Source organism: Solanum stenotomum, chromosome 1 (genome assembly GCF_019186545.1).
Source record: "Solanum stenotomum isolate F172 chromosome 1, ASM1918654v1, whole genome shotgun sequence".
In the NCBI taxonomy this organism is placed as follows: domain Eukaryota; kingdom Viridiplantae; phylum Streptophyta; class Magnoliopsida; order Solanales; family Solanaceae; genus Solanum; species Solanum stenotomum.
In genome coordinates, this window is record NC_064282.1 from 13,334,609 (window position 1) to 13,359,565 (window position 24,957).

The window sequence follows — 24,957 nt, forward strand, 5'->3', positions numbered from 1 at the left end:
ATTTTACCTACATATATCGTGTAATTTTCCGATGAAAGATGTCCAATTGGACATCCTCGACACATTATAGCTCCGCCCCTGATCCTGTGTTGTCCGTCTTCAATTTTCTTTCATCACACTTTTCAGTTTGTCATCTTCTGCTTTACCATTATCCTTTTTGTTATGTTTGTTTCTTGTAAGTGATTGTATTATATTATGATGCTCATATCCTATATCTTATTATTTAAAGTGTATTTTTTTTTTTTAACAAATATCAATGCAATTTTGATTTTTGATATCATAAATAATGAAAGTTTGTTCACTATATATAATTTTGATGATGATAAATTATCATATATATATTTTTATGTATGTCTCTAAGTTATTTTTTATTTAATAATATAAAATACATATAAAAATTGATTTTTTTTTAATAAGTGATTAGGTTTTGTGCAATTTTTCCTTTTTATTTGAACATAATATATAAGCTTTGAAACTGAAAAATCTAGTAAAATAAAATCTCTACTTCCTTTTCAAGATTCCAATTCCTCGTTTGCTTTTCTCCCTTTTATATATATAAGTCTATAACGCATCACTGAAACCCCGTCTCCTCTCTTTCTCCCCCAATCTCATTCAACTAGATCGGAATTTTCAACTGTTCGTTAAGATCGTATCGGTCGGCGGGACGGCGACGGCGCATTGGAGAGAATTGAGAGATGACGCGATTTCAAGTGGGTGGGAAAGTGGTGGAGAGTGTGGATTTACTCAAGAAGAGACACTGGTCATGGCGTTTGGATGTTTGGCCCTTCGTTATTCTATATGGTGTTTGGCTTCTAACTGTAGTACCTAGCTTAGATATTACGGATGCTTTCATAGTTCTTGGTGCCCTCGTTGCCTTTCATTCTCTGGTCTTCTTGTTCACTGTCTGGTCCGTTGATTTCAAGCGCTTTGTTCAGTATTCCAAGGTTTGTATTAGATTGTTGGATTGTTATTTTTTTAACTTAGTATTTGTTTTGTCTGTTTCAATGTGAAATTTCGGATTATTAGATGATCTTTGTAGTGAGTTTTGCTAAGAAAGCTTGGGGAATGCTAGTGGTACAGATTTAGGGGTGTATTTGGTATGAATGAAGATGTTTTCTTGGAAAATAAGTTAGTTTCTTGAAAAGAATATTACTCCTATCCTTAAAGTATATATAATGTTGATAAATACCGTGGAATGTGGGTAGGCAGGGGTGGTAAATGTAGACAAACACTGTGGGATGTGGGGAGGCAAGGGTGGTAAATGTAGACANTTTGGTCCGTTGATTTCAAGCGCTTTGTTCAGTATTCCAAGGTTTGTAAATAAGTTAATTAGATTGTCGGATTGTTATTTTTTTAACTCAGTATTTGTTTTGTCTGTTTCAATGTGAAATTTCGGATTATTAGATGATCTTTGTAGTGAGTTTTGCTAAGAAAGCTTGGGGAATGCTAGTGGTACAGATTTAGGGGTGTATTTGGTATGAATGAAGATGTTTTCTTGGAAAATAAGTTAGTTTCTTGAAAAGAATATTACTCCTATCCTTAAAGTATATATAATGTTGATAAATACCGTGGAATGTGGGTAGGCAGGGGTCGTAAATGTAGACAAATACTGTGGGATGTGGGGAGGCAAGGGTGGTAAATGTAGACAAATACTGTGGGATGTGGGGAGGCAGGGGTGGTGGGGATGAGGGCTCTGGGGTGTGGGGGCGAAGACTTGTTGAAAGGTAGGAATGAACTTTAGCTAGAGCAGTTAAAACTCCAGTAAATTGTTTAACAAGTAGATATATTAAGGTTGAAACTTGACCTAAATACAAAATGACATAGCAAATTAGCCTGCATGAGACGAACATGGATCTATTTAAATCTGCATATGTAGTACTTCTATGTTTGGATATTTATGCTACTATCCCTTTCTCTTGGCATATGCCTTTGACCTCAATGTTGGACCCACCCATACTTCAGTTTCCATTTGATTGTACCATCTCTATGTATCACTTGAAGTGGATAGGCTGCCTTTCTCCTGCAACTTCTTTTATATGAAGTATAAAAGAATTGAAGTTGAAGAAACAGGCATGCTTAATTTAATAGTACCTTTTGTTCTAATATCTTCATTTCAGATACCTCATCAATGGTAAGAACTATGCCAAAGAAGAGTTTGTAGTGACTCATGTGTTTGCTCAACTTATTTTTACTTGATTGCCAAATTTTGTCAGTTTTATCCTCATGGGAGGGGGATCAATAGCTTGGGGATTAAGTAAAGTATTATACAATTATGGAGTTCAGGATATGAAATTGTTATGATTATACCTATTTATGTCATCCTACATGTTTAGAATTCGAAATGAGATTTGAGAGGGTCCCAATGCAGTCATGCAAAGAAGATTTGTAATCCCAGTCTCCCCCCTTCTGTATGAACAGATTTTTTTTTTTCATTTATAGATAGAACATTCTCTAGTTAGTTACTTCAATACCAATTTAGGACTCCTATTCATAATTTGAATCTTGACCAGCTATTTTGTAAATTATTGTGCTACTCAAGGGGCTAAGAGGAGGAGGATGGGGAATATGTAACCTTGGGTTATACTGGCCGAGCTACAAGGCTTGTGGTTAAAGTAGTGTACTATTTGCTCACTGCATATTGAGATTTCCAAGACATGAGGTTCATATTGCAGATAGTTGGGTGACAGCCTGAACCTAATTTAATCCTTTGCCTGGACAGGTGGATGACATACATCGAGCAGATTGTTGTAAAGTCACCCCAGCTAAGTTCTCTGGAAGTAAAGAAGTTGTGCCTCTTCACTTTCGAAAGGTGCAGATCCTATTTTTTTCTTGTTTTTATGGAGATTTTTTCTAGATGCATCTTTAGTATTTTGTTCTTATCATTGTAGCTTTATCTTAACTAATTGGAAAGTGACTCGCCAAGTAATGACTCTAATGAGAAAAAAAGAAGAAGAAATTGTCGAAAATTTTAAACACCACCTGTCTTAAATTCTACCACGTTGTGTTCTTCTTTTGATTAAGAGGATGGAAAATTGAAGGTGTTCCAAAAAAATAAAACAGAGGACCGGAAATTGAAGGTGTTCCAAAAAATAAAAAAGAGGACCGGAAATTGAAGGTTTCCCAAGAGTAATATCTGTTGGAGTAGGACACCGTACTTGTCTAGGGTCCAATATCTTGACCTTAATTATCTTCTTTATTACGTTTCTGTAAGAAGTTTAACAGGTGGCATTGTTCCTTTATGATAGCAAGTTTAACAGGCTGCATCGTTCTTTTACTTATTCATAAAGTAAGTGAGCTATAGCAGTAGATTGACACCCTTTGTTATCCTGATAGTCATACGAACTGTTAGTACTTGTTCCTAAGGTTGACAATGGTAAAAAAGTTACAGTTATGAGGTTGCCTCACATAATAATTTTTACTAACTTTTTGAGGTTGACTCATGTTTTTTAGACATAGCCAGCGTAGATGGGTATGCTGTACTCTTTGAGTCTTAACATTGTGTGACAAGCGTTTCTTAGCGTTTTTTTTTGGGGTGCATTGAAGTGTTGGGGTTATAAATCTAAGTATATTTTAGTTCTGATAAAAAGAGGAGAGCAGGGCATAAAGATTCAAGGGTTACTTCCTTCCCTTAATCTGTGTTATCAAAAGCAAAAAGCACAAAAAAACTCCAAGGTCCATTGGACCATTAGGCGCAAAGCACAAATAAAGTGCGGGCTTTAGTGAAAAAAGGCGCAAAGGGAGAACAAACATAAATATATATGGTTAGTCTAAGACTTATAATTATAAGCATGAATAACAAATTTATGAACAAAGAAATTGGACAAAAAACCACTATGAAGTGAAATATCAATTGTTTAGTGTCGTTGTTCAGAAGAGGCTCATTGGCAATGAAAAATATGCCTTAGAACCTTGATGACGAGATTGGAATGCACATTAAGCGATGCAAAGCGCTCAACATGTTTTGAGCCTCGCTTCAGGGCTTAATCGTGCCTTTGACAACACTGTCTTTAATAAGGAAGTAAAAGAGGAGAAACAAACATAGAGAATGTGTCAGCTTTCCCCAATCCTACCATCCTTGCAGGATTGGATAAGAAGCAAGAGGATGTGTTGCTTGCACTCCAATTCCAACTCTACCAGAACAAACTGAAGTAAATTGTAAATGCTTAATTGAGTAAACTAGCCTTTTCTCTCTCCTTGAACTCAGGGCCTTGTCATTATTGCTAATCTTGCTATTTAATTGGTAATTGTTTTGCTGTCTCAATCTAATTGGAGTGCTTAGAGGTGGGCCCTGTAGGCGTTCCTTCCTAAGATTTCTTGAATTCCAAACATAACAATCTCTTGTTGACCATGTTTCACAGCAAAAAAGATGCTCAGAAAGGAAAACTATGACTTAAGTGACAAGCTTAAGAGTACTAAATATTTTGAGGGTCAACGTGGTACTTTTGCTGCAAGAATGAACTGAAGTAAGTTCAAAGAGATAACTGAAAGAGTGAGGTTGTTATGAGTGTGGAGATCTCGAATTCGCAATTGATGGAAGACATTAAACAGGTGTTCGTCTAGATGTAGGTGTTAATCACTAGTAATTCTCTGCATCATGACAACCTTTAACTCTCTTCCATTAATGAGGTGGTTTAATTTGATTAAAAAGAGACCCATTTGTCATTTTTATGTCATTAGGATGGTACTAATCTCTCCATCTTAGTGATTTAGTCTGTCACTTGAAGTAAATTGCAGCATGCAGATGAGTATTCAGGATTCTTCACGCTTTTACCGCTTGTCCTCAAATGGACCAACAAGAAAATGTTGGTCAAGTTTGTATCAGTCCTTTATCAAAAATAAGTATACCTTGGTTGCTTTAGTCCTGACGAACATAAGAAAGCTTCGAAGTACTGATCTTATACATATATTACAGAGCTGTTAATATTTTTTTTTTGATAATAGTAACTGTGTATTCACACCAAAAGCCCATCAAGCAAAAGCAGATGGGGTGGNAAATGGACCAACAAGAAAATGTTGGTCAAGTTTGTATCAGTCCTTTATCAAAAATAAGTATACCTTGGTTGCTTTAGTCCTGACGAACATAAGAAAGCTTGGAAGTACTGATCTTATACATAAATTACAGAGCTGTTAATATAATATCAACTTTATTACATTTACCAATAGTTACCAATATCTTTTGGAAACAGCCTCTCTACCTCCACGAGGTCAGGTTTGCGTACATTCTACTCTCCCCTGACTCCACTTGTGGAATTTCACTGTGTATGTTGTTGTTGGGTAAAATATTTTAAAACAAATCTCAACCAAGAAGAAAAAGACACAGCATTTACTAACTAAAGGTTAGGTAATGATTCATGGCTCACAAATTACACATCCATAAGAACAGATGAAAATAGTTGTGACAATTTACATAATGATATTTGTACACATAGCAAAAAAAGAATTATAATGCACAAAGACTGAAGGATGGAATCATCAGCAATACATTATATACTTCATTTTCCATTTCTATGCCCAGTAGCTAGCTTAACCGAGGTACAGAATTCTACGCCCAGTAGTTAGCTTAACTGAGGTACAGATTTCTACATCCAGTAGCTTCATCCTCATTTTTTTGAGATAATCTACAAAGCCCTCATTCCACCATTCTCCTTGTTAGATGTTTTTTTAAAAAAAGTTTCAACCCTAGAGCTGGCAATCCATGGAAAAATCTAGTGTTTTCAAGCTCTGTACTGATTCTAAGATTCGAGGCTTCAAACTGGTTTATCTGTTTTCCAACAAAAAGAAAACTCTTTATTCCATCTCCTGATTGTGTCAAACTGTTCCTCTGTTTATGCAGCTGGCTGGTTCTTCGTCTTCTGAGGATGTGGATGAGATTTATTTTGAATTCAGGAAGCAACAGTACATCTATTCAAAGGAGAAAGGAACTTTCAGCAAACTTCCTTATCCTTCAAAAGAGACGTTTGGATACTACCTTAAGAATACTGGCCATGGAACTGAAGCTAAAGTTGTTGCTGCAAGTGAGAAATGGGGCCGGAACGTGTGAGTTTTCCCTCTTTTCTATGCATTCGCTTGGCAGACCATTATGTAATCCCGTGTCAAGCTTTCATCACAGAACATTTTGTGGTTCTCTCCTGCAATGTTCTGCTCTCCTCCCCCTCCTCTTTCTTGAAATAAAAAAGTCTTGGCAAGAATTTTTTTTAAAGAAACAGAGAACCTAGTTCTTCAACGGAAAAAAAATCCTCTCCCTGATTTGAGGTCTCCTTAACTGCTATTTATGGGGCATGGGGATGATCCTACTCCAGGTGTTGCTTTAATGTGTGCTGCTAGCTGCATAAGTCCATACTGGGTGCTGCTCATATTTTGTGATGTCTGACCAATGGAATGGAATTCTTGCTTTTCTATTCTAACCTTATATTTGTTGGTGAAATGTAAGCATTAAAGAGGGTATTCATAATTTTTAGCAAAGAAATGCCCAATGTTGTAATTTTATTTGAATCCTACAATAAGGTAATAGACTCATGAACTCCTTAATACTTCAGAGGTTATTATAGCTTTTGGACCGCAATTGTATCTTCTAAACCTTTCTTGCTATTATTATTTTAATTCTAATTGATGACTAGGACCTAATCAAATTAATATCTTTATGTGATTAACATTTCCAGCTTGTTGATTTCAAATGCAAGTTCAATGAACTGATTGTTCCTTGCTTACCTGACCCATGTAGGTTTGAATATCCTCAGCCAACATTTCAGAAACTGATGAAAGAGCAGGTCATGGAGCCTTTCTTTGTATTCCAGGTATGTTTTGATTGAATCATTTATCTATTTGATAGTTTCCTACTGCAGTCACTGCCCTAGTGTTTATTTTGTTTTCAAAATTATCTAACAGGTGCTCATTACATGCAGGTCTTTTGTGTGGGTTTATGGTGCTTAGATGAATACTGGTATTACAGTTTGTTCACTTTGTTTATGCTGTTTATGTTTGAGTCAACAATGGCCAAAAGCCGGTTGAAGACCCTGTCTGAATTAAGGCGTGTAAGAGTTGACAGCCAGACTTTGATGGTGTATCGCTGTGGAAAGTATGTCAAGACAAGCATTGCTCCTTATACTATTTTTTTCCACATGTACTGCAATTTAAACATCAATAGATAGATATGCATATTCTTCATGCTGAGTGTTAAGAGGTGTGCATGGTAGGTGGGTGAAACTCTCTGGGACTGAACTGTTACCCGGAGATGTTGTGTCCGTCGGGCGCTCTGTTGGTCAAAATGGAGAAGACAAGTCTGTACCTGCTGACATGCTTTTGCTAGCTGGAACTGCTATTGTGAATGAGGCTATTTTGACAGGCGAATCAACCCCACAATGGAAGGTAATCTTCCCTTTCTGTTCTCTGTTTGATGCTGTTTATATACAAGTAAATGAAGCTGCACTACATATATCTATTTCGTTTTCTTAGACAAGATGCTGGGGGAACTGCTCTTTTAGTTGGCATTCATTGTTTTTTCTTATATTTACTGTTCAAAGATATCAAAGAGTTACCTGTGGTAGATTTTGGTATTTTCAGTGTCATGTTAAGGGACTGACATTTCAATCGAACTTGTGTGAGATTATCTCTAATTTGATAAATTGATTGTGAAGGGCAATGCTGTCTTTATAGCCATTTTCCCCAGTCAATAGGGGAATATGTACTTGTAGAGTTTGACTGAGCATGTCTTGCCTCCATATTTGCACAGTTTCAGCTTCCATTGTCTAATGGATGTAGCAAATCCTTCTGTCGGAGTTCAATTCTTTCTGTTGTCGGCTACGAATGCTAGGTCCAGCTATTGCTGCACTGAGCCCTTTTCAAATTTATGAGCTGTCAGTTATTGAATATAATGAGCGGGAGATGGCAGAATGATAAGTGTCTAAGTTCGTCAAGCTGTCTCTTATTGCAACTTGTGGTGCTCATGCTTCTAAGTCTTTATTATATGCTGGGTATAGAACTTCTTAGTTTTAATCGTTCCCCCTTTATTCATTCAGGTTTCAATCATGGGTAGAGGAATTGGGGAGACATTGTCTGCTAAGCGAGATAAAGCCCATGTCCTTTTTGGTGGAACCAAAATTTTGCAGCATACACCCGATAAGGTTGTCAATGATTGGTAACTCTTTATGTTTAGTTGCTTCTAGAATTTATTCATTAACTTTTTCCTTTTCCTTTTTTTTGTCTTCCTTTGATTGTCATCATGAGTAGAGCTATCCAATGAAGACCCCTGATGGTGGATGCTTAGCTGTTGTTCTACGAACTGGGTTTGAAACAAGTCAAGGCAAACTTATGCGGACTATTTTATTTTCCACAGAGAGGGTAAATAATGCTCTTTAATCTGCTGGTATCTCAAGATGAGCATTATTATTTGCGTTTCTACAAATGATGCTATCATTGGATTTTCAAAGTACCATGACATATGTATTACTTTTTGTAGGTTACTGCCAACAGCTGGGAAAGTGGTTTTTTTATTCTTTTCTTGGTTGTTTTTGCCGTAATCGCAGCGGGATATGTTCTTAAAAAGGTATTATCTTGGTTCTCTGATTGGATTTGCTTAGGCTTGTCTAGTTTCAGCTGTCTCCTTCAAATCAGCCGTGGGAAGTAACTCAGATAACCAGCCATGCTTCTGGAGTGGAATGAAGTTTTGTCGTGGAATGCTAATTTCTTTCCCTTTTTCTCCTTGGCACGTGCTCACATGCAGGGGCTAGAGGACCCAACAAGAAGTAAATACAAGCTGTTTCTCAGTTGTTCATTGATAATTACTTCAGTTATCCCTCCAGAGCTGCCAATGGAGTTATCAATAGCTGTTAATACATCTTTAATTGCTCTAGCACGACGAGGGATATTCTGCACAGAACCTTTCCGGATCCCATTTGCTGGAAAGGTGAGTTTTGTGCCCTAAGAGTATCCGTATTGGACATTTTTTCTTGTGTTTGAAATACTTGACCTTCTGGGTAGGGGAGTAATTGGAGGGTCTTGATGGGTAGCATGTCTTCTTTCCTCTATATTCTTCATGCTTTTTTTTTGGTTTCGGGAAATAGTTGATGGGTCTGTGTTTCATCAACTTGAAGCAAATCCAGAGAACACTGGCTTTTGCATTATAGTCATTTAACATGGTTAGGCTACTGTTAGACCAACCTTTGCAAGGGAAAAATTAAGGGTAGAGTATTTACTTTCTTTTTTTTTTCATTCTAAAAAACAAGGATGGAGTTCTAATGCCCCTATGGATTGCATAGTATCATGATCGGTGTTATTAAAAGGCATCGCTTCATGGGGGAAGCTATGTGCTTTAAATAAGTATGTGCTTCAAGTTTTCTTTCACATGTTATCAAAGCCAAATTTGGTAAGCCTAGTTTCATAAATTTCTTTTCTCCACCTGTTGTATTTGCTTTTGGCTTCTCTCTCACACCCCGGGTCGTCGAGCTGCATTGAGCTTGTCTCATTTCTTACTCTCAATTTAGCCCATCGAGCCACTGACTCTGCTCCAGGTTCTCTCCTTAGGTTGTTGAGTCATGTCTCTCTCCCTAGCGTAAACACTCTAGGCCCACTCATCATTGTATTGAGTCTGCGCTCTTGCTTTGGGTGCATTCTTCAGCCTATTGAGGCTAATCTCTCTGTACATCAAGTCAACTCTTCAATCCTCTCAAAAAAGGACAAAAATACGCAAAATTTGTAGAATTGGGTTGCACACGGGGAAGGATATCAGAGAATATAACCCTCATTATTGCTTTTATGTTTTGGGTGGATGCTCAAATTCTTTTCCTGGTGCTTTCCTGGTCTTATGTGAGATTCTAGTGTTGGCCTCAAGCTTGTGTTTTAAGCCTTTAAAAATTCACTAGCAGCATTTAGATTGTTCAGTGTATCAGTGTTTTTTTTCCAATATGCTTTTTGGAGTTAAGACTCTAATTTCTCTTCTGTGTTTTGGTTTTTACTTTTTACCCTTTCTCCCTGCAGGTTGATATTTGTTGCTTTGATAAGACTGGAACCTTGACATCCGATGACATGGTATGACAGTCATATACTTTTGTCTTCTACCTTAGTTGCTGAACTTTAACATTTTGACTTCTTTGGTGTTCCAATTTCAGGAGTTCTCAGGGGTTGGTGGATTGACTGGCAGTGAGGACTTAGAAAGAGAAATGACTACAGTTCCTTCTCGTACTCTGGAAATTCTTGCGTCTTGTCATTCTTTGGTTTTTGTGGACAATAAGCTGGTAACTAATTTTGCTTCATAGTTTTGTCCTGGAACTCATTCTATATTATTTGTGTAGCCAAGTAAGAACAACATTGATTTTGGTTCTTCCCAGCTTCCTTTTTGTTGGTGAAGAGCTACCCACTAGGGTCTAATCTACACGCCACATGAATGTTTGTTTATGTTGTACGTCACATGCTCTGATATATAATAGTCACTGGAACATCCATACACAACCAAAAAATTCCATAGACTACTATTGGTTTCGATCTCTTTCATGTATTTTATATTAGTTATTTAATAAAGTTTTTGTGGTTAAGGCGTGTGCCTGCTAAGTAACATGTGGGGTTTTCAGTTATAAAAAATGTTAGCCATTTGATGAGGTTTTCTCAATTGATTTTACTTGACTCTCATTTGGATTGAACTTTCTTAAAACGTTGGGTACGAAACTGAGAATTTAGTTCACGGAAATAATATTTTTCAAGGCATGAACCTCTGGTGTTCAGATATAATAGGGTATTATTTACCTATTATAAAAAGAAAGAAAGAACTGAATCCTCTTAACTTTCCTCGTTCTTTTTCTTCATATACGGTATTCATTAATGTATATGACTTGTGCATTCCCATAGTTTTTAATGCAGTTATCTCAACTTATCTGAAAGAAGGAAAAAGTAAAATAATCTTTCATTTGTTTGGATTCTGGGGTATTATTTGGTGTTAATTCATTCAACATTTGCATTCAAAACATCCTCATTTTGGTGACCATTGCTGTTTGCTTATCTGGTGCCAACATCCTGTTTTCTTGTAGGTGGGTGATCCTCTTGAGAAGGCTGCACTTAAAGGGATTGACTGGACATATAAATCAGATGAAAAAGCCATGCCAAAAAAGTAAGCTTTGCCTGGGATGTCATTTCCTACTGATATTAGAAAAGAATAGTTTTGGCCTCAGATGTCTACTGCTTTAAATAATCTTCAGTTGATACTGGTAGTTCTGCAGTTATTCCTTTCCTTTCATGTCATATTTCTTCACATGTCCATTTGTGCCTCTGTTTACATTTGATTTTTCCAAGTTAAACATTCTTTTGAAAAGGGATAATCAATTACACAAGTCTTATGAGTTAATATTTGACTAATTCTGGCAGATGGTGAATGGGTTTGAATGATCTATTCTATTGCTTTTCATGTTCCATGCAAAAAGGTATATAGTCTGTTTGGTCAAGCTTTTGGGAAGTTCAAAGTGCTTATTTTTTAGTGTTGTTTTGAAATTTTTTCTTCTTGAGCCGAGGGTCTATTGGAAACTACCTCTATACCCCACAAAGGTAGGAGTAAGGTCTACGCACATCCTACCCTCCCCTGGCCCCACTTGAGGGATTACACTAGGTATGTTGTTGTTATTGCTTATTCTAGAGAGTTGAGGTGTTTGACCAAGCTTTTAGGAGGAAAGAATTCTGAGTAGCAACAAAAGCTGTTCTTCGGAAGCTGAAAATTGTAGCTTTTCCCCAGAATCACTTTTGGGATCTTGGGGAAGTGCAAATTTCTGCTGTAATATTGTGTGTTTCAAATTGGTTAGCGAAACACAAATTGTTACTCTCCAAAAGTACTTTGAAGTACTTTTTCGAAGAGCACTTCTGTAAACAAAACACTTCCAAATAATTTGATTTTGGAAGCTTGGCCAAACAGGCTGAGAAACCAACTTTCATTGCCTAGTAGTTTTTAGTGGAGTTCCAAATAGCTATTTTGTTTTCACAATTTTGAGATTGCCGTAACTTCCAAAAGTAAATGTCCCTTTCTGTTTTGTGGAACCAAATCCATTCAAATGTTATTTTCATCAAATCTTCAACAAACAATACTAGCTCCAATGTTGTTCACCTTTTGCTTGTGACATAAAAGACTTCAATTGTTGTGTTATTGTTAGAATCAGTTCAGCTAGATTGATAACTTCTTATGACCTTAAGTTGTTGTGGATCGGCTCATTTATTGCCTTTCATCGTCTCTTCAGGTTGTCCCTCATTTAGTTAATAAATAAATTCTTTGACCGACAGTAATGAACATACCACTATTCCTCATCATCCTTATTAGTTGGAAGTGCTTTCAAGCATCTTTATTGGATTCGAAGTTGTGTACTCTGTATTCATCTATCACAGTTTGGATAATATGGAGAGATTATTTTGATAGAAATGGCTTAATAGAAAATTATCGTATGTGCAATGGATCTGTTTTTTAGATTTTGTTCCTTCTTGAACTTCTAACAAGAAAAATAGCTGTTTATGCTTCTTCTTTTTTCCAAAAAAAGTTGTCTATCTTCTTGTTAATATTTTCTCTTTCTTAATACTGGATACTGCAGAGGTGGAGGTGATGCTGTTCAAATTGTGCAGCGACATCATTTTGCGTCTCACTTGAAAAGAATGGCTGTTGTTGTTCGTATTCAGGAGCAATTTTTTGCTTTTGTCAAGGTTTGATGCCTAGTTCCTTCTTATCCAGCTTTGTTGGATTGAATGAGGTCAAGGGCCAGTTGGTCCAAGTGGAGGCATTGAAATAATTCTAAGGGTCAGTTGGTAAAGAGACAGGTTATGTAGGGATTACTAATGCAAGGATTGTAATATAGGGATTATAATGCAGGAATTGATAATGTAGTGTTTGTAGTGCATCAATCATAGTATGGGTATCATTCCTTGTACAATGCATAGTTTAAAATATGTGTTTTGTTTATCTTTTTTAAAGGGGTTGTTTAAAAGATGAGAGTCATTTTGGTCATTTTAGTTGCTTTAATCCATATACTACTAATTCTCGTATTTGTATTCCATCTTCTATCCCACATATAATAATGCATAGATTCATTCGTACATTAACACAAATGTTGTTTAGGTTGGCAACAAAAATGATGACCAAACAATGTATAAGTAAAGCTTAATGCAACTTAGTACACTATATGAGCAGTTTTATAGGGAATCAACTGTAGAAGAATGCCCTTTGTGATCATGATATGGTAAAACCTATTTCATGTTTGTTCTTGTCAAATGATAAAGAAAGTTGGTGTTTATGGCAAAAGTGTTTTCCGACGATAGTTATTATTTATTGGAAGCTCTTTGATTAATTTGAAAGTGCTGTGTAACGGTGTGTCCATATATCTATAAGATGTGTTTTTGATTTAGTGTTTTGCATCACCTTAAGAGGCAGATAAAGCTAGTGCCTTCACAGGATGCATGCTACTTTATTTCTTGGCAATTTTTTCTTCTACTTTATTTCTTGGAAACTTTTGCTTTGTGTTTGTTGGGTTGGCTTGATGATTTAAAGCTAAAGTATATGCATTTGGGAATGATTCTCCAGTTCAGTCCGCAAGTTCAAATGAGCTTGTTTCACTAAAGAACATTTATTGGTTTCCATTGTACTGTTAATATATTTAATAATGCGACTTGCTAATTAAATCAATTTCTCTTACTAAAAATATTTCCAGGGTGCACCGGAGACAATACAGGAAAGACTCATTGATGTGCCACAATCCTACGTGCCAACCTATAAAAAATACACCCGTCAAGGATCACGTGTATTGGCTCTGGCTTTCAAGTCTCTGCCAGATATGACAGTAAGAACCCCTCCATGGCAAAAGATTTCTCTAGCTCTCACTTGTTTGATTATTACATGGTATCCAGCTTTCTACCTTCTTTCTTTCTTTACACTTCAATTTCTTTGAACTTTTCTCCATGCTCAACTTGGTGAAGGTTAGTGAAGCCAGGAGCCTGGAGAGAGATGTAGTGGAAAGTGGGCTTACTTTTGCTGGTTTTGCGGTAAAAGCTCATTTTCCCTTTTGTGCTATAATGATCTGATGTTCGTTCCAGGGATATTGTGCAGCTTCTTTGACATGTTTGGTATTACTTCTTGATGATTTATTAGGTGTTCAATTGCCCCATCAGAGGAGACTCAGCCACTGTCTTGACTGAATTAAAGCAATCATCTCATGACTTGGTAGGTGTGATTTGGCTGATTTTTTCTTTTCCTTGTTTTGTTCTCAGCCACTTACTGATTCATACTGTGCTAAACAATTGGTGATGTTATTTTAGTTAGTATTCCGTAACTAATTACATAATGCTTCATGAAGCTTACCAGAAACTAAAATTGCGGAAATTATATTCACAGTCCTTGTATTCATAGTCAGGAAATTTGTATTTGGCATATTATCTTTGAAATCCCCAGTGGAGTCACTTAGCAGAAGTTTGCTTAGGCAGGGAAGCAGTTACAAAGGCCTAGAGGACCATCAATCTTCTGATGTAGTGACTCTATGAATAGTAACACCTAATTTGACTTGTTAAAGCCTATGAGTGCCATCTTCAATTGAGTTATTCTTTAAAATTACACCGTTGAATAAGGTTTGAAGTATTGTGAAAAACACATCACATATATTGGAATACAATTTTCTATTGTTACATGTGTAGTCTTACCACTTACATTCTAAAAAAAAAAAGCGAATTCATTCCAAGTCTTACCACTTTGAAGCTCCCAGTACTCATCTATAGCCATGGTTTAATAGGTCATGATTACTGGTGATCAAGCTTTGACAGCTTGCCACGTGGCTCAACAAGTCCATATTATCTCAAAACCAGCACTGATTCTGGGACGTGCTAAGAACAAGGAAGAATATGCCTGGGTTTCTCCTGATGAGACAGATATAATCAGCTACAGGTAGAAAATGAATGTTTAATGCAGTATTGAACTCTGCTCATATACAGTTTGCCTTGTTATTTATTTTTATTGATGATTTTACTCTTTAACAGTTCCCAATTGCTTCATGTTCTGTGTTATCGTCGTACTAACAAGATTGGGAATCTGCATCATTGATCTTAAACATTTTTTTGTTTTTCCTTTTATTGAAGAATTAGCTAAAGGAACATAAGCTAATGAATTTCCATGCATTAGTAAATGTATTGAGTTATATTCTTCATGTAAATGGATTTACCTTATTACGCTGAAAGTGTGAAGATTTGTACATGGTCAGTGTGGTATTGTGAGTTAAACCATTTATAACATGCAAGTTACTATTTTTACTAGGTTGCTAATTCATGCTTACCTTAGAAGTGACCTAATTGTATTTTTTACTCGTCTATGCGTAGTACCAAATTCTTTAAAAAATAAGATTGACCCTGATCAACTAAGTCTTAGATGCTTTGCCAACATATTTGATGTCAGTATTTCCTCTCCCCCCTAAGGTGGAGGAAAGAATTGATGCATTAAGGAGGAATTTTTTGTGGATTGGAGAGAAAGAATGCAAAGGATTTCATTTGGTCAAATGGAAGACTGTAATTCTTTCAAAGAAACAAGGTGGGTTAGGCATTAGAAACTTGAGAAAACAGAACAAAAGCCTTATGATGAAGTGGTTGTGGAGATTTTCTAAAGAGGAGCAGGCCCTTTGGGTTAGAGTGATTCAGGCCAAGTATGAGAAGATAGATCACTGGAAAACTAAGGAAGTGACTTCTGCCTATGGTATTAGCCTATGGATATCAATCAGAAATTTGTGGCATTGTTTCTTTCAAAGAACTAGATTCAATGTAAACAATGGAAGAAAGATTTTGTTTTGGGACAATAATTGGTTAGGAAATGGCAGCCTCAAACAGCTCTTTCCAGACATCTATCAGCAACATCAGGCCACTGTGCAAGAAGTGTGGTCCATCCATGGATGGAACTTAACATACAGAAGGATGATACAAGACTGGGAGGTGGATAGACTAGCTGAATTTTATGGCACCCTGGACCATTTTGGAGGATTGAAAGAGGGAGAAGACACTCTTAGGTGGATTCATCACAACAAAGGTATCTTCACAGTTAGCTCTGCCTACAAAATCAAATGGGGACTCAACTCAGATTTTTGCCTTGGAAGTTTATCTGGAAAGTCAAAATTCCATATAAGGTGGCAGTCTTGGTTGGTAGTTAAAGAGGCGGTACTAACACAGGAGAATCTAATGAAGAGGGGAATACATGTGTCCTAGATGTGTTTTTTGTGAGCAGGCAGAGACAATCAACCATCTGTTTCTTCATTGCAAGGTGGTTAGACAATTGTGGCACTTATTTACTAGCTTCAGGGGCACAAACTGGACCATGCCACAAAGGGCAAGTCAGGCTATAGAAAGCTGGAACACTGAAGGCAGTGGCAGTACAGACCAAAGCAGATGGAGAATTGTCCCAGCAGTGATTTGGTGGACCATATGGAAGGAGAGAAATATGAGATGCTTTGAGAGTATTAGTAGTCCTTTACACAGGATTAAAATGAATTGCATAATCACTTTTTGCTATTGGTGCAGTTCGGAGTATGTAGATGATCCTATAGCTGTTATAGATATCCTAGGTTCTTTGTAAGATGAAGTAGGATCTAGTTTTGTTTTGTTTTGAGTACACGCAACTGTATGTAGCTCCATGACGTAAATTTGGGATCCCAGCCTTTAGTGCTGAAGATTAATACACAAAACTGTTACCTTTGTCAAAAATAAAAAATAAGATGAATTAACTGAGATATTTTGTGCAATAAACAAAACATTACTCAATCATATTCTCTTTCAGCTTTCATAATCTTATGTTACATACGTTTGTAGTGAAAATGAAGTTGGAGCTTTATCAGAAGCTTACGATCTCTGTATTGGAGGCGAGTGCATCGAGATGTTGCAGCAGACATCTGCTGTCCCCAAAGTAGTTCCTTATGTAAAGGTTGGAAATATGTGATAAAATCTGCTTTCTCTCCCTCTCTCTCTCTCTTTCTCACACACACACACACACACACTCACTCTTTCACTCATATCCTGACAAATGTATCATTTTACCCAGGTATTTGCAAGGGTTGCCCCTGAGCAAAAAGAACTTATATTAACCACTTTTAAGTCCGTGGGAAGAATGACATTGATGTGTGGTGATGGTACTAATGATGTTGGAGCTCTAAAGCAGGTATTATGTTGTTTTATTTCAACAAATTATTTGTCAAATGGGTGCAGAACTTGCTTCAATTTTTTGAGGCCTTTTGATTGGAAGCAACCTAAGCACCTTGATCCATTGCAGGGAAATAGTCCCATCATGTGGTCCTTTGTTGCATGGGCTTTGTCTGGCATGGGTAATTATCCTTTAGGTGTACATCCAATCCTTTCAGCAAGTATTTGTGTATTTTGAAAAATCTATATGGAGTACCCATACCAAGTGTCACACTTATATGACACGAGTACATCTGGAAAAATGACTAGTCCTCTGCCCATGTAGTAGTAGGAGTGATCTGGCAGAGATGAGCTGCCTCGTTTTACATAACTAATCGTTAGTTGATCAGGTGTTGTTTGTCAGTATATTGCCGTTAGTTTCCTTGTACTGATGTGGCAATTTGTGTGAGCAAGTACTATCTATGCTCTGAGCTCTCCTTCCTATCCACCCCTCTTTCCCCTCACTCACTGTCCCTTGCATGTTATTTGAAGATGTTCAAGTAGATATCTTCACTGTACCAACTTAAGCGGGTTCATTTTTTGTGCGTATTCTGAGATGGAGATGCAGTTTATTGCACTTTTTTGATGCATTGTTTGGTCTGCTTTATAGTTTTACTTTTACTGCATAGTATGCTTCTTCTGTGTTCGTAATATTCTTTTTGGGTGACAACCCTTTTTCCGATATGTGAGACTAGTGGGATTTGCTTCTTTCAGGCACACGTGGGAGTAGCTCTACTTAATGCAATACCTCCCCCTAAAGGGCAAAAGTCTTCTGATGGATCATCTAAAAATGATACTGCAAAACCTGCCAAGTTGAAGAAACTTAAATCTGCTACAGAAAATGGAGAAGGCGCTTCAAAAAGTAAAGCTACCAGCAGCAGCCAATCTGGTAATCGCCATCTTACACCTGCAGAGATGCAGCGGCAGAAGCTAAAGAAACTCATGGATGAGCTTAATGAGGGAGGAGGTGACGGTCAGGCACCAATTGTCAAACTTGGGGACGCATCAATGGCATCACCATTCACTGCAAAACATGCTTCTGTCTGCCCTACCACTGATATCATCCGTCAAGGTCGTAGTACTCTAGTAACCACCCTGCAGATGTTTAAGATACTTGGACTTAACTGCCTTGCTACTGCCTATGTCCTGAGTGTAATGTACTTAGATGGTGTCAAGTTAGGTGACATTCAAGCTACAATCAGTGGGGTCTTCACTGCGGCCTTCTTTCTGTTTATCTCACATGCTCGGCCCCTTCCGACACTTTCAGCTGAGCGACCCCATCCTAACATTTTCTGTGCCTATGTCTTCCTCTCTCTCCTTGGACAATTTGCTATCCACCTACTTTTCTTAATTTCCTCTGTCAATGAAGCTACCAAGTACATGCCGGACGAATGCATTGAGCCAGACTCAGAGTTTCATCCAAACCTTGTTAATACGGTTTCATACATGGTTGGGTTGATGCTACAGGTAGCAACCTTTGCTGTGAACTACATGGGCCACCCTTTCAACCAGAGCATACCTGAAAACAAACCATTCTTATACGCACTTTTGGCTGCAGTGGGTTTCTTCACAGTTATCACCTCTGATTTGTTTAGGGACTTAAATGACTGGTTGAAGTTAGTTCCTATGCCAAAAGGGTTGAGAGATAAGCTGCTGATTTGGGCATTCATGACATTTTTGGTCTGCTATGCCTGGGAAAGGTTGTTAAGGTGGGCTTTCCCTGGTAAGATGCCTGACTGGAAGCAGAGGCAACGTCGTGTAGCAGCAAGTCTAGAAAAGAAGCACAACTAGTTCATAGTTGTATCAGTTTTGAATGGCAGAGATTTGGATCCGTCAGGTATTCAGCAGAGCTTCATTTTATTGGCAATATATTTATCAATGCCTGCTGGACGGGTACTGGAGGTATCGCAACTAAAAGTTAACTGGATTTCATCTTCTCTGTATACCATAATATACCACAGCAGCTTGCTCATTTTTGTCTTATAATATACAAGAACTAGAGAGAAGTGTTGCTTTATTCATGGCTGATTTGAGCTGAAGGAAACAGCTGAAATTTTTCTTCTTCTACTGTTTTAGTGTTTTAGCGCACATTCTGTCAAAGATCATAATCGATGATTTGATTCACTCTCCTCATGAAACCTTGCTTGGCTGCTTTCGAATTTGTTGGATGGACAGAGTATATAACTCTTTTAACAATGTTCTAAATCGCTGTTTCAGGAAAATGTTTTCAAGTATAATAGTTGTTCATATGAAAATGTGACAAACATGCCTACTTTCCCAATTATCTGATGATTCGATTTCAAAGTAATTTCTATTACAATCTCTCACTGCATTGCTGCACATATTTTATCATGCTAATTTTCATCCATGATATGAACAATTAAACAACCATATTGTTCTTTTTTTTTGCTTCTTTGGAGGATTTGTAATTTTGTGGCCTAAAGCCACTGCAGGGTTGAGCCGCCGGACGTATCTTGGGGTTGAGTCGGGGGACATAATTTCGTTCAAGATTTCACTAAATTCTTGTCTCTTTCCATCACCATCATCACGATTCATTGTTGATCTCCCTTTCAAGAATTCAATTCTCTTGCTGACAGATTCAATCTTGGAATTCAATTTCGACAATACATCATCTGCAATAACAACATTGTTGCTCTGTTTTTCCAGAGAATATTTTTTTCTATACTGATCAAGAATTGGGTTCAGATCAGTGGAGTTTCAACGGAACCATCCTTGATGTCGCAAAGAACTGAAAGCTCCATTGTCTTCTTCATCACAGAAAAGCACTTCTTTTTGCCTTCATTCTAGATTATTTCTAGTGATTGATCGTATGATCAGAAAAGCTTTATATTGATCTTACTAAAACTCCTCAACTATGACAGATTATTTGATTGATTTTATACCAAGCTATTAAAGCAGTGTCTTTAGTCCCCAAAATATAGTATATATAACGCGGTTTGAAAAGAGTATAGTATATGCCGACCTTTATCTTCCGATAATCCCCGAGTACTCAATAAAAAACAATAAGGAAGTACAACAAATAACAACATAATAGAAACTACAACAAAATATGAACAGGATAAGAAACTAATACATGCGATAATTGCTAGTAATGAAAAAGAAAAATATATTTATATGTAGGATAAAGCTTCCCAATTAACTCATGCTCTTTCTATGCGTAGTGATAATAGGATTAAGATAATAAAATCAATGACAAGAAAAGTTAGAGATTATAAATATAATTAGTGTGGTACAAATTAAAATATAGTAATAATTAATTAGGACGAAGTGAGGAGAGTACAACATCTTGAAGTGAACTATCTCTTTGCATAGCAGCTTTAAACTCATCAAAAGTGACTTTACCATCACTATTTGCATCCATTAAATCAAATATCTCATCAAGCTTTCCAGGTTCTGTTATATCCATTGGAAGACAATCTTCAGGAAGTGCCTACAAAATTTTCATCAAAAAATACAAAATAATTAACTCTATCGAGGGTTCAGAGTACCAGGGTCAAACTATCTAAATTTGAATGTAGATTTTTCAAGTTCCTTTTAAATAAAATGTACATTTTTGAGGATCAAGTGAAAATTCTAAAATAGGTTAGCAAGAAAAAACTGTTTGACTTGCTAAAAATAACAAGGGAATAGATAGAATTATTACTCTCAACATGGATGCAACTTCTTCCTTGCTAATGCAGCCTGATCGATCAGTATCATACATCTGATTACAAAAAAATTAAAGTATCAAAATTAACATCTAAATTGAAATAAATTCTCATTGAGGTGCAAATTACAATTGTATCATATATTGGTACCTCATAACATTTAAATTTATGGAGAAAGTATTGAAACCACTCTTGAACTTGTGGCAAATTATTAGTTTCGTTCTTAAACTGTTGACGCTCTTAAAAATACCCCTCTATTTGACTAACTGAACTTATATACACCCTTGATCTGCCACATGACATAGAAGTGACCTCAAACTCTTGTAGGAGCATGAGACTCTTAATAAGAAGCCTAGAGAAGAGTTGAGAACACCCCTAAACTTGACGAGAATTTAGGAGTGTATCTCACTCAAGTTGCTAGATCACAAGTGTATTTAAGTCCAGTTAGGTGTTTTTAAGATTATCAAAAGTTCAGAAACGAAACTAATAATTTGCGTTAAGTTTAAAAGTGTTTTCAATACTTTTCTCTAATTACAAAGCGTACCTACCTAACTTTATATATCTAAACATTTTGATTAATTCATAATTGTATTTGGCTAAGCACACGGTTTACTGATTAACATGAGATACACGTGCAATACAATAGTACCTGAAAACAAAGACGAAGTGCATCATCCCCTTGTGAATACTTGAGACTAGAGAAGCCACCTATTATCTCTCTCATATCTACCGTTCCATCACGATTGTTATCAAATAGATCAAATATCCTCTCTGCTAATCCCACTAATGATGTCATTTCCATTGCTTTTAACACCTCTTCAAACTCCAACAATGTTGCATTTTCTCCATTTTTGCATCTGTATATATATATACAATTACAAAGAAATATTAAGTAGTATGCCCACAATATAACAAATTTAATCGATAACGTGTAGTACATAATAAACTTACATTTTCTTGAAAATGTGACTCAAGTTTTCTAATTCTTCAGGCTTGAGATCATATGAGGAACCAACTAATTTCTTCAATTTTTTACTTCTCAAAGAAAAACTACTGCTGAGAACACTAGCCATGGCTGCTGCACGGAACTTGCGCCGCGCGTTGAAGCTTTGAAGACGGGAAACAATTTCAGCGTCCATTTCTTCTTCCTTTGCTAACTCTCCCCTCACCCATGCATCTTCAACTATCTACATTATATATATGTAGTTAAGTTAATTATACGAGTCATGAGTAGAGCTAGGGTTTAATCGAAAAATTATACTGTATATATATAGACCTGTTGAGCAGTAGGCCTCATGTTGGGATCAACTTTTAAAAGATTGGAAATTAGTTGTTTTGCTGATGAAGATATATTCTTCCATGTTTTCTCATCAAAGCTGAATTGTCCCTGCATTAATTTGTTATATTAATTAGAGAGAATATAATGAAATAATTATTAGAGGATATTAAATTAATTTTATGTGAAATAAAAGGAAGGGTGACTTACATTTAATATCATTTGTTGCTTTTGACGATTGGACGGCGCGAAGAAAGGTGGGTACCTGAGGTTATATCAGACATTATATTTATATTATATTAATAAAACATTAATATTATGTGTATTAATATTTATATTACATAGTCGTAATTTTTAAATTTACTGATGGAATTACACTAAATATTTTGTTATTGTTGTATCAATTATTTCCCCTTAAAACTTTAAAGTTGGCTGCTTCTAATATTGTTCTTATTGGGGAAGGTATGAATTAGGTTCCGTCATAATTATATAATGAGAAAATTTTAATAAATAATATAATGTATACAACATGTTAAGCAATATAATAAAACTATGTACAATCCAATAATTGAGGTGGTTACTTAGTACCAAGGATGTCTATTTAAATTAATCTTTTTTCTTTGGTGCTGCGGGAGAATTTGTAGCTGCTATTTTTTGGGTGCTTAACCGTAAGCTACATACAAGTAGGCCTTTTTTAAGATATGAAATTTGTAGTTTAAATATTTAAAATAAGACATATTATCTGTTATAACAGTCTAAAATGATATGTAGAAATAATAAAGCGCACGTACTAACCCGGAAAGAAGAATGTAAAGAATAACACCAAGTGACCAAATATCAGTCTTAGTAGTGATTTTATCCCTTGAAAGTGCTTCTGGTGAAACATAATCAATTGAACCAAATAAACCAACCACTGGATTAGCAAAATCCTCAAAAGAGCTAAGACCAAAGTCCATAATCTTTAATGGTGAATTCTCATCTTTGTTTAAAAATAAGCAGTTTTCTGGTTTCAAATCCCTATGAACTATATTTGCCCCATGTAACGCCTCAAGTCCTTTAGCTATTTGTCTCACCACTGCAGCAGCCCCGGCCTCATTATACCTGTTGAGCAAAATTTGAATAATCACGAGTTATATTCATTTCAATTCTTGTTTATTAATATTATTAGACTTTGTATTATATTGTCTACGTTTCAATTTACAAGCTTAGGTGTATGCGGTATTGTTGAGTTCCCACATCGACATTTAAGATATGAGAAAGTCAATCCTAATCACTTCTTGAACTAGACTCGATATTTATTTTCATTAATTTGTCAATTACGAATAAGGGATAAAACAAATTTAATTCCAACGTTTCTATGAAACAAACATATGCACATTACTCCATATGTTTTATTTTTTATAATAGACATATTAAGGCCAAAATTATCATTGAACTATATGAAAATAAGATGAGATATGTTTGCTCTTTATTATTAAGGGGAATTAGCGCATATAGCCACTCAAAAATAACTTAATTATGTTTCATAGTTATGATTTGCTAATTATGATTCGTGGCTACATGTTAGAAGGAGGAGAGAGGCGAACGAGAGAGGGCTAGGGCCTTACTTATTTAGGGGGGACTTGATTCTGAAATGGAATGATTGATAGAATCCATATTTCATAGGAAAATGGTCAAGATCATAAAATCCTTTCACACCCGCACATGTGACTGAATATATAAGGAAGCTAACACACCCTGGAAAAATCCATCATGTATCCCTGACTTGCTATGTAACTGATATACATATGTATTTGTATATCTAGCGAGCGATATTGATATTGGGAAAGGGAGGAGACATGACTCGTATGTATAACTATGAAAAGCTCATATATATATTAAACTCTATGTTTAGTCAAACTGATAAAGAATACCTTGCTTGTCCAACAATCCGATCAAATAGCTCGCCACCAGAACAAAGTTCCAATATAAGATGAACACCAAAAGAATCGTCACAAACATCGTACAAATGAATAACATTAGGATGAGGAGAAACATCTTCAACGATCTTCCTCATCACTAACAATTCATTTGTCAATAAAGTTTCACATATCAAAGCTGGTACTACTCTTGACGACGACTTATTATTATTTTCTTTCTTCTCCGGCGGTACTGGCCCGTACCGCCGGAGAGTCTTGATTGCAACAACTTCATTTGTTCTTCTATTTTTTCCTCTCCTTACTACTGAAAATCCTCCTCGTCCTAAAATATCTCTCACTTCGTATTCATCACTTAAACTTGTTCGTATTACAATATCCTTTTCTCCCATTTTTTCAAGAACAACAAACAGAGAGAGAGAAAATGTATCTAATTGATTGATCACAAAACACGTAATTACATCATTAATTATATAATTGAGGGATTTTAATTAATTAATTTACTAATTGGCCGGGCGAGTGGGTATTAATTATATTGTGGGTCATGAAATGATATAAGCAAATGGCAACAAAGGAGAGAGGCTAACGAGAAGAGACACTATTGACTAAGTCAAAACTAATACTTATTCAATTTATTATGTGACGTTGTTTGACTTGATACAAAGTTTAAGAATTGGTTTGATATTTTTATGGCTAATCGTTTCGGTAAAAGAATAATTTTGAAAGTTACTCTCTTTGTCTAACAACACTTGTCTACTATAGACTTTGCACACTTCTTAAGAAAACTATAAATAGATGGGTAATTTTACTATATCATCTTTTGAATATAATAAATACGATATTTTGAAAAATGTAATAGAAAAATGACTATAATTATTGATTTCATAAGGTGGACAAGTATTATAGGACAACCTAAAATAGTATAGTGGACAACAATTGTTGGACG

The 24,957-nt window shown here is 36.1% G+C and overlaps 2 protein-coding genes across 2 annotated transcripts; one reads left to right on the top strand and one right to left on the bottom strand.

The window, feature by feature from the left end:
• Positions 1 to 556: 556 nt before the first annotated feature.
• On the top strand, positions 557 to 19,388 carry LOC125867639 (probable manganese-transporting ATPase PDR2). The gene is made up of 21 exons (XM_049548200.1): positions 557 to 944; positions 2,720 to 2,809; positions 5,834 to 6,036; positions 6,722 to 6,794; positions 6,903 to 7,075; positions 7,194 to 7,365; positions 8,016 to 8,120; positions 8,227 to 8,337; positions 8,456 to 8,542; positions 8,720 to 8,902; positions 9,973 to 10,023; positions 10,104 to 10,229; positions 11,016 to 11,095; positions 12,552 to 12,660; positions 13,662 to 13,790; positions 13,927 to 13,992; positions 14,099 to 14,170; positions 14,733 to 14,884; positions 16,786 to 16,897; positions 17,015 to 17,131; positions 17,866 to 19,388. Exons 1-21 carry the CDS (start codon positions 696 to 698, stop codon positions 18,940 to 18,942), a joined length of 3,537 nt encoding a protein of 1,178 aa, XP_049404157.1. The 5' UTR covers positions 557 to 695; the 3' UTR covers positions 18,943 to 19,388.
• An 873-nt stretch (positions 19,389 to 20,261) lies between these two features.
• On the bottom strand, positions 20,262 to 24,411 carry LOC125867746 (calcium and calcium/calmodulin-dependent serine/threonine-protein kinase-like). The gene is made up of 8 exons (XM_049548318.1): positions 24,009 to 24,411; positions 22,891 to 23,196; positions 22,306 to 22,360; positions 22,096 to 22,206; positions 21,771 to 22,006; positions 21,469 to 21,676; positions 20,816 to 20,875; positions 20,262 to 20,602 (listed from the first exon to the last, which is right to left on the bottom strand). The coding sequence occupies exons 1-8, from the start codon at positions 24,401 to 24,403 to the stop codon at positions 20,426 to 20,428; spliced, it is 1,548 nt and encodes a 515-aa protein (XP_049404275.1). The 5' UTR covers positions 24,404 to 24,411; the 3' UTR covers positions 20,262 to 20,425.
• Positions 24,412 to 24,957: the final 546 nt, after the last annotated feature.

Excerpts from the sequence above, each read along its gene's own strand:
- LOC125867639 (XM_049548200.1), top strand. The coding sequence starts at position 696 with ATGACGCGATTTCAAGTGGGTGGGAAAGTGGTGGAGAGTGTGGATTTA. Across the intron at positions 2,810-5,833 it reads TGCCTCTTCACTTTCGAAAG|CTGGCTGGTTCTTCGTCTTC; the intron begins GTGCAGATCCTA and ends CTGTTTATGCAG. Across the intron at positions 7,076-7,193 it reads ATGGTGTATCGCTGTGGAAA|GTGGGTGAAACTCTCTGGGA; the intron begins GTATGTCAAGAC and ends TGTGCATGGTAG.
- LOC125867746 (XM_049548318.1), bottom strand. The coding sequence starts at position 24,403 with ATGGGAGAAAAGGATATTGTAATACGAACAAGTTTAAGTGATGAATAC. Across the intron at positions 21,677-21,770 it reads AGTCACATTTTCAAGAAAAT|ATGCAAAAATGGAGAAAATG; the intron begins GTAAGTTTATTA and ends ATATATATACAG. Across the intron at positions 20,876-21,468 it reads CACTTCGTCTTTGTTTTCAG|ATGTATGATACTGATCGATC; the intron begins GTACTATTGTAT and ends TTTTGTAATCAG.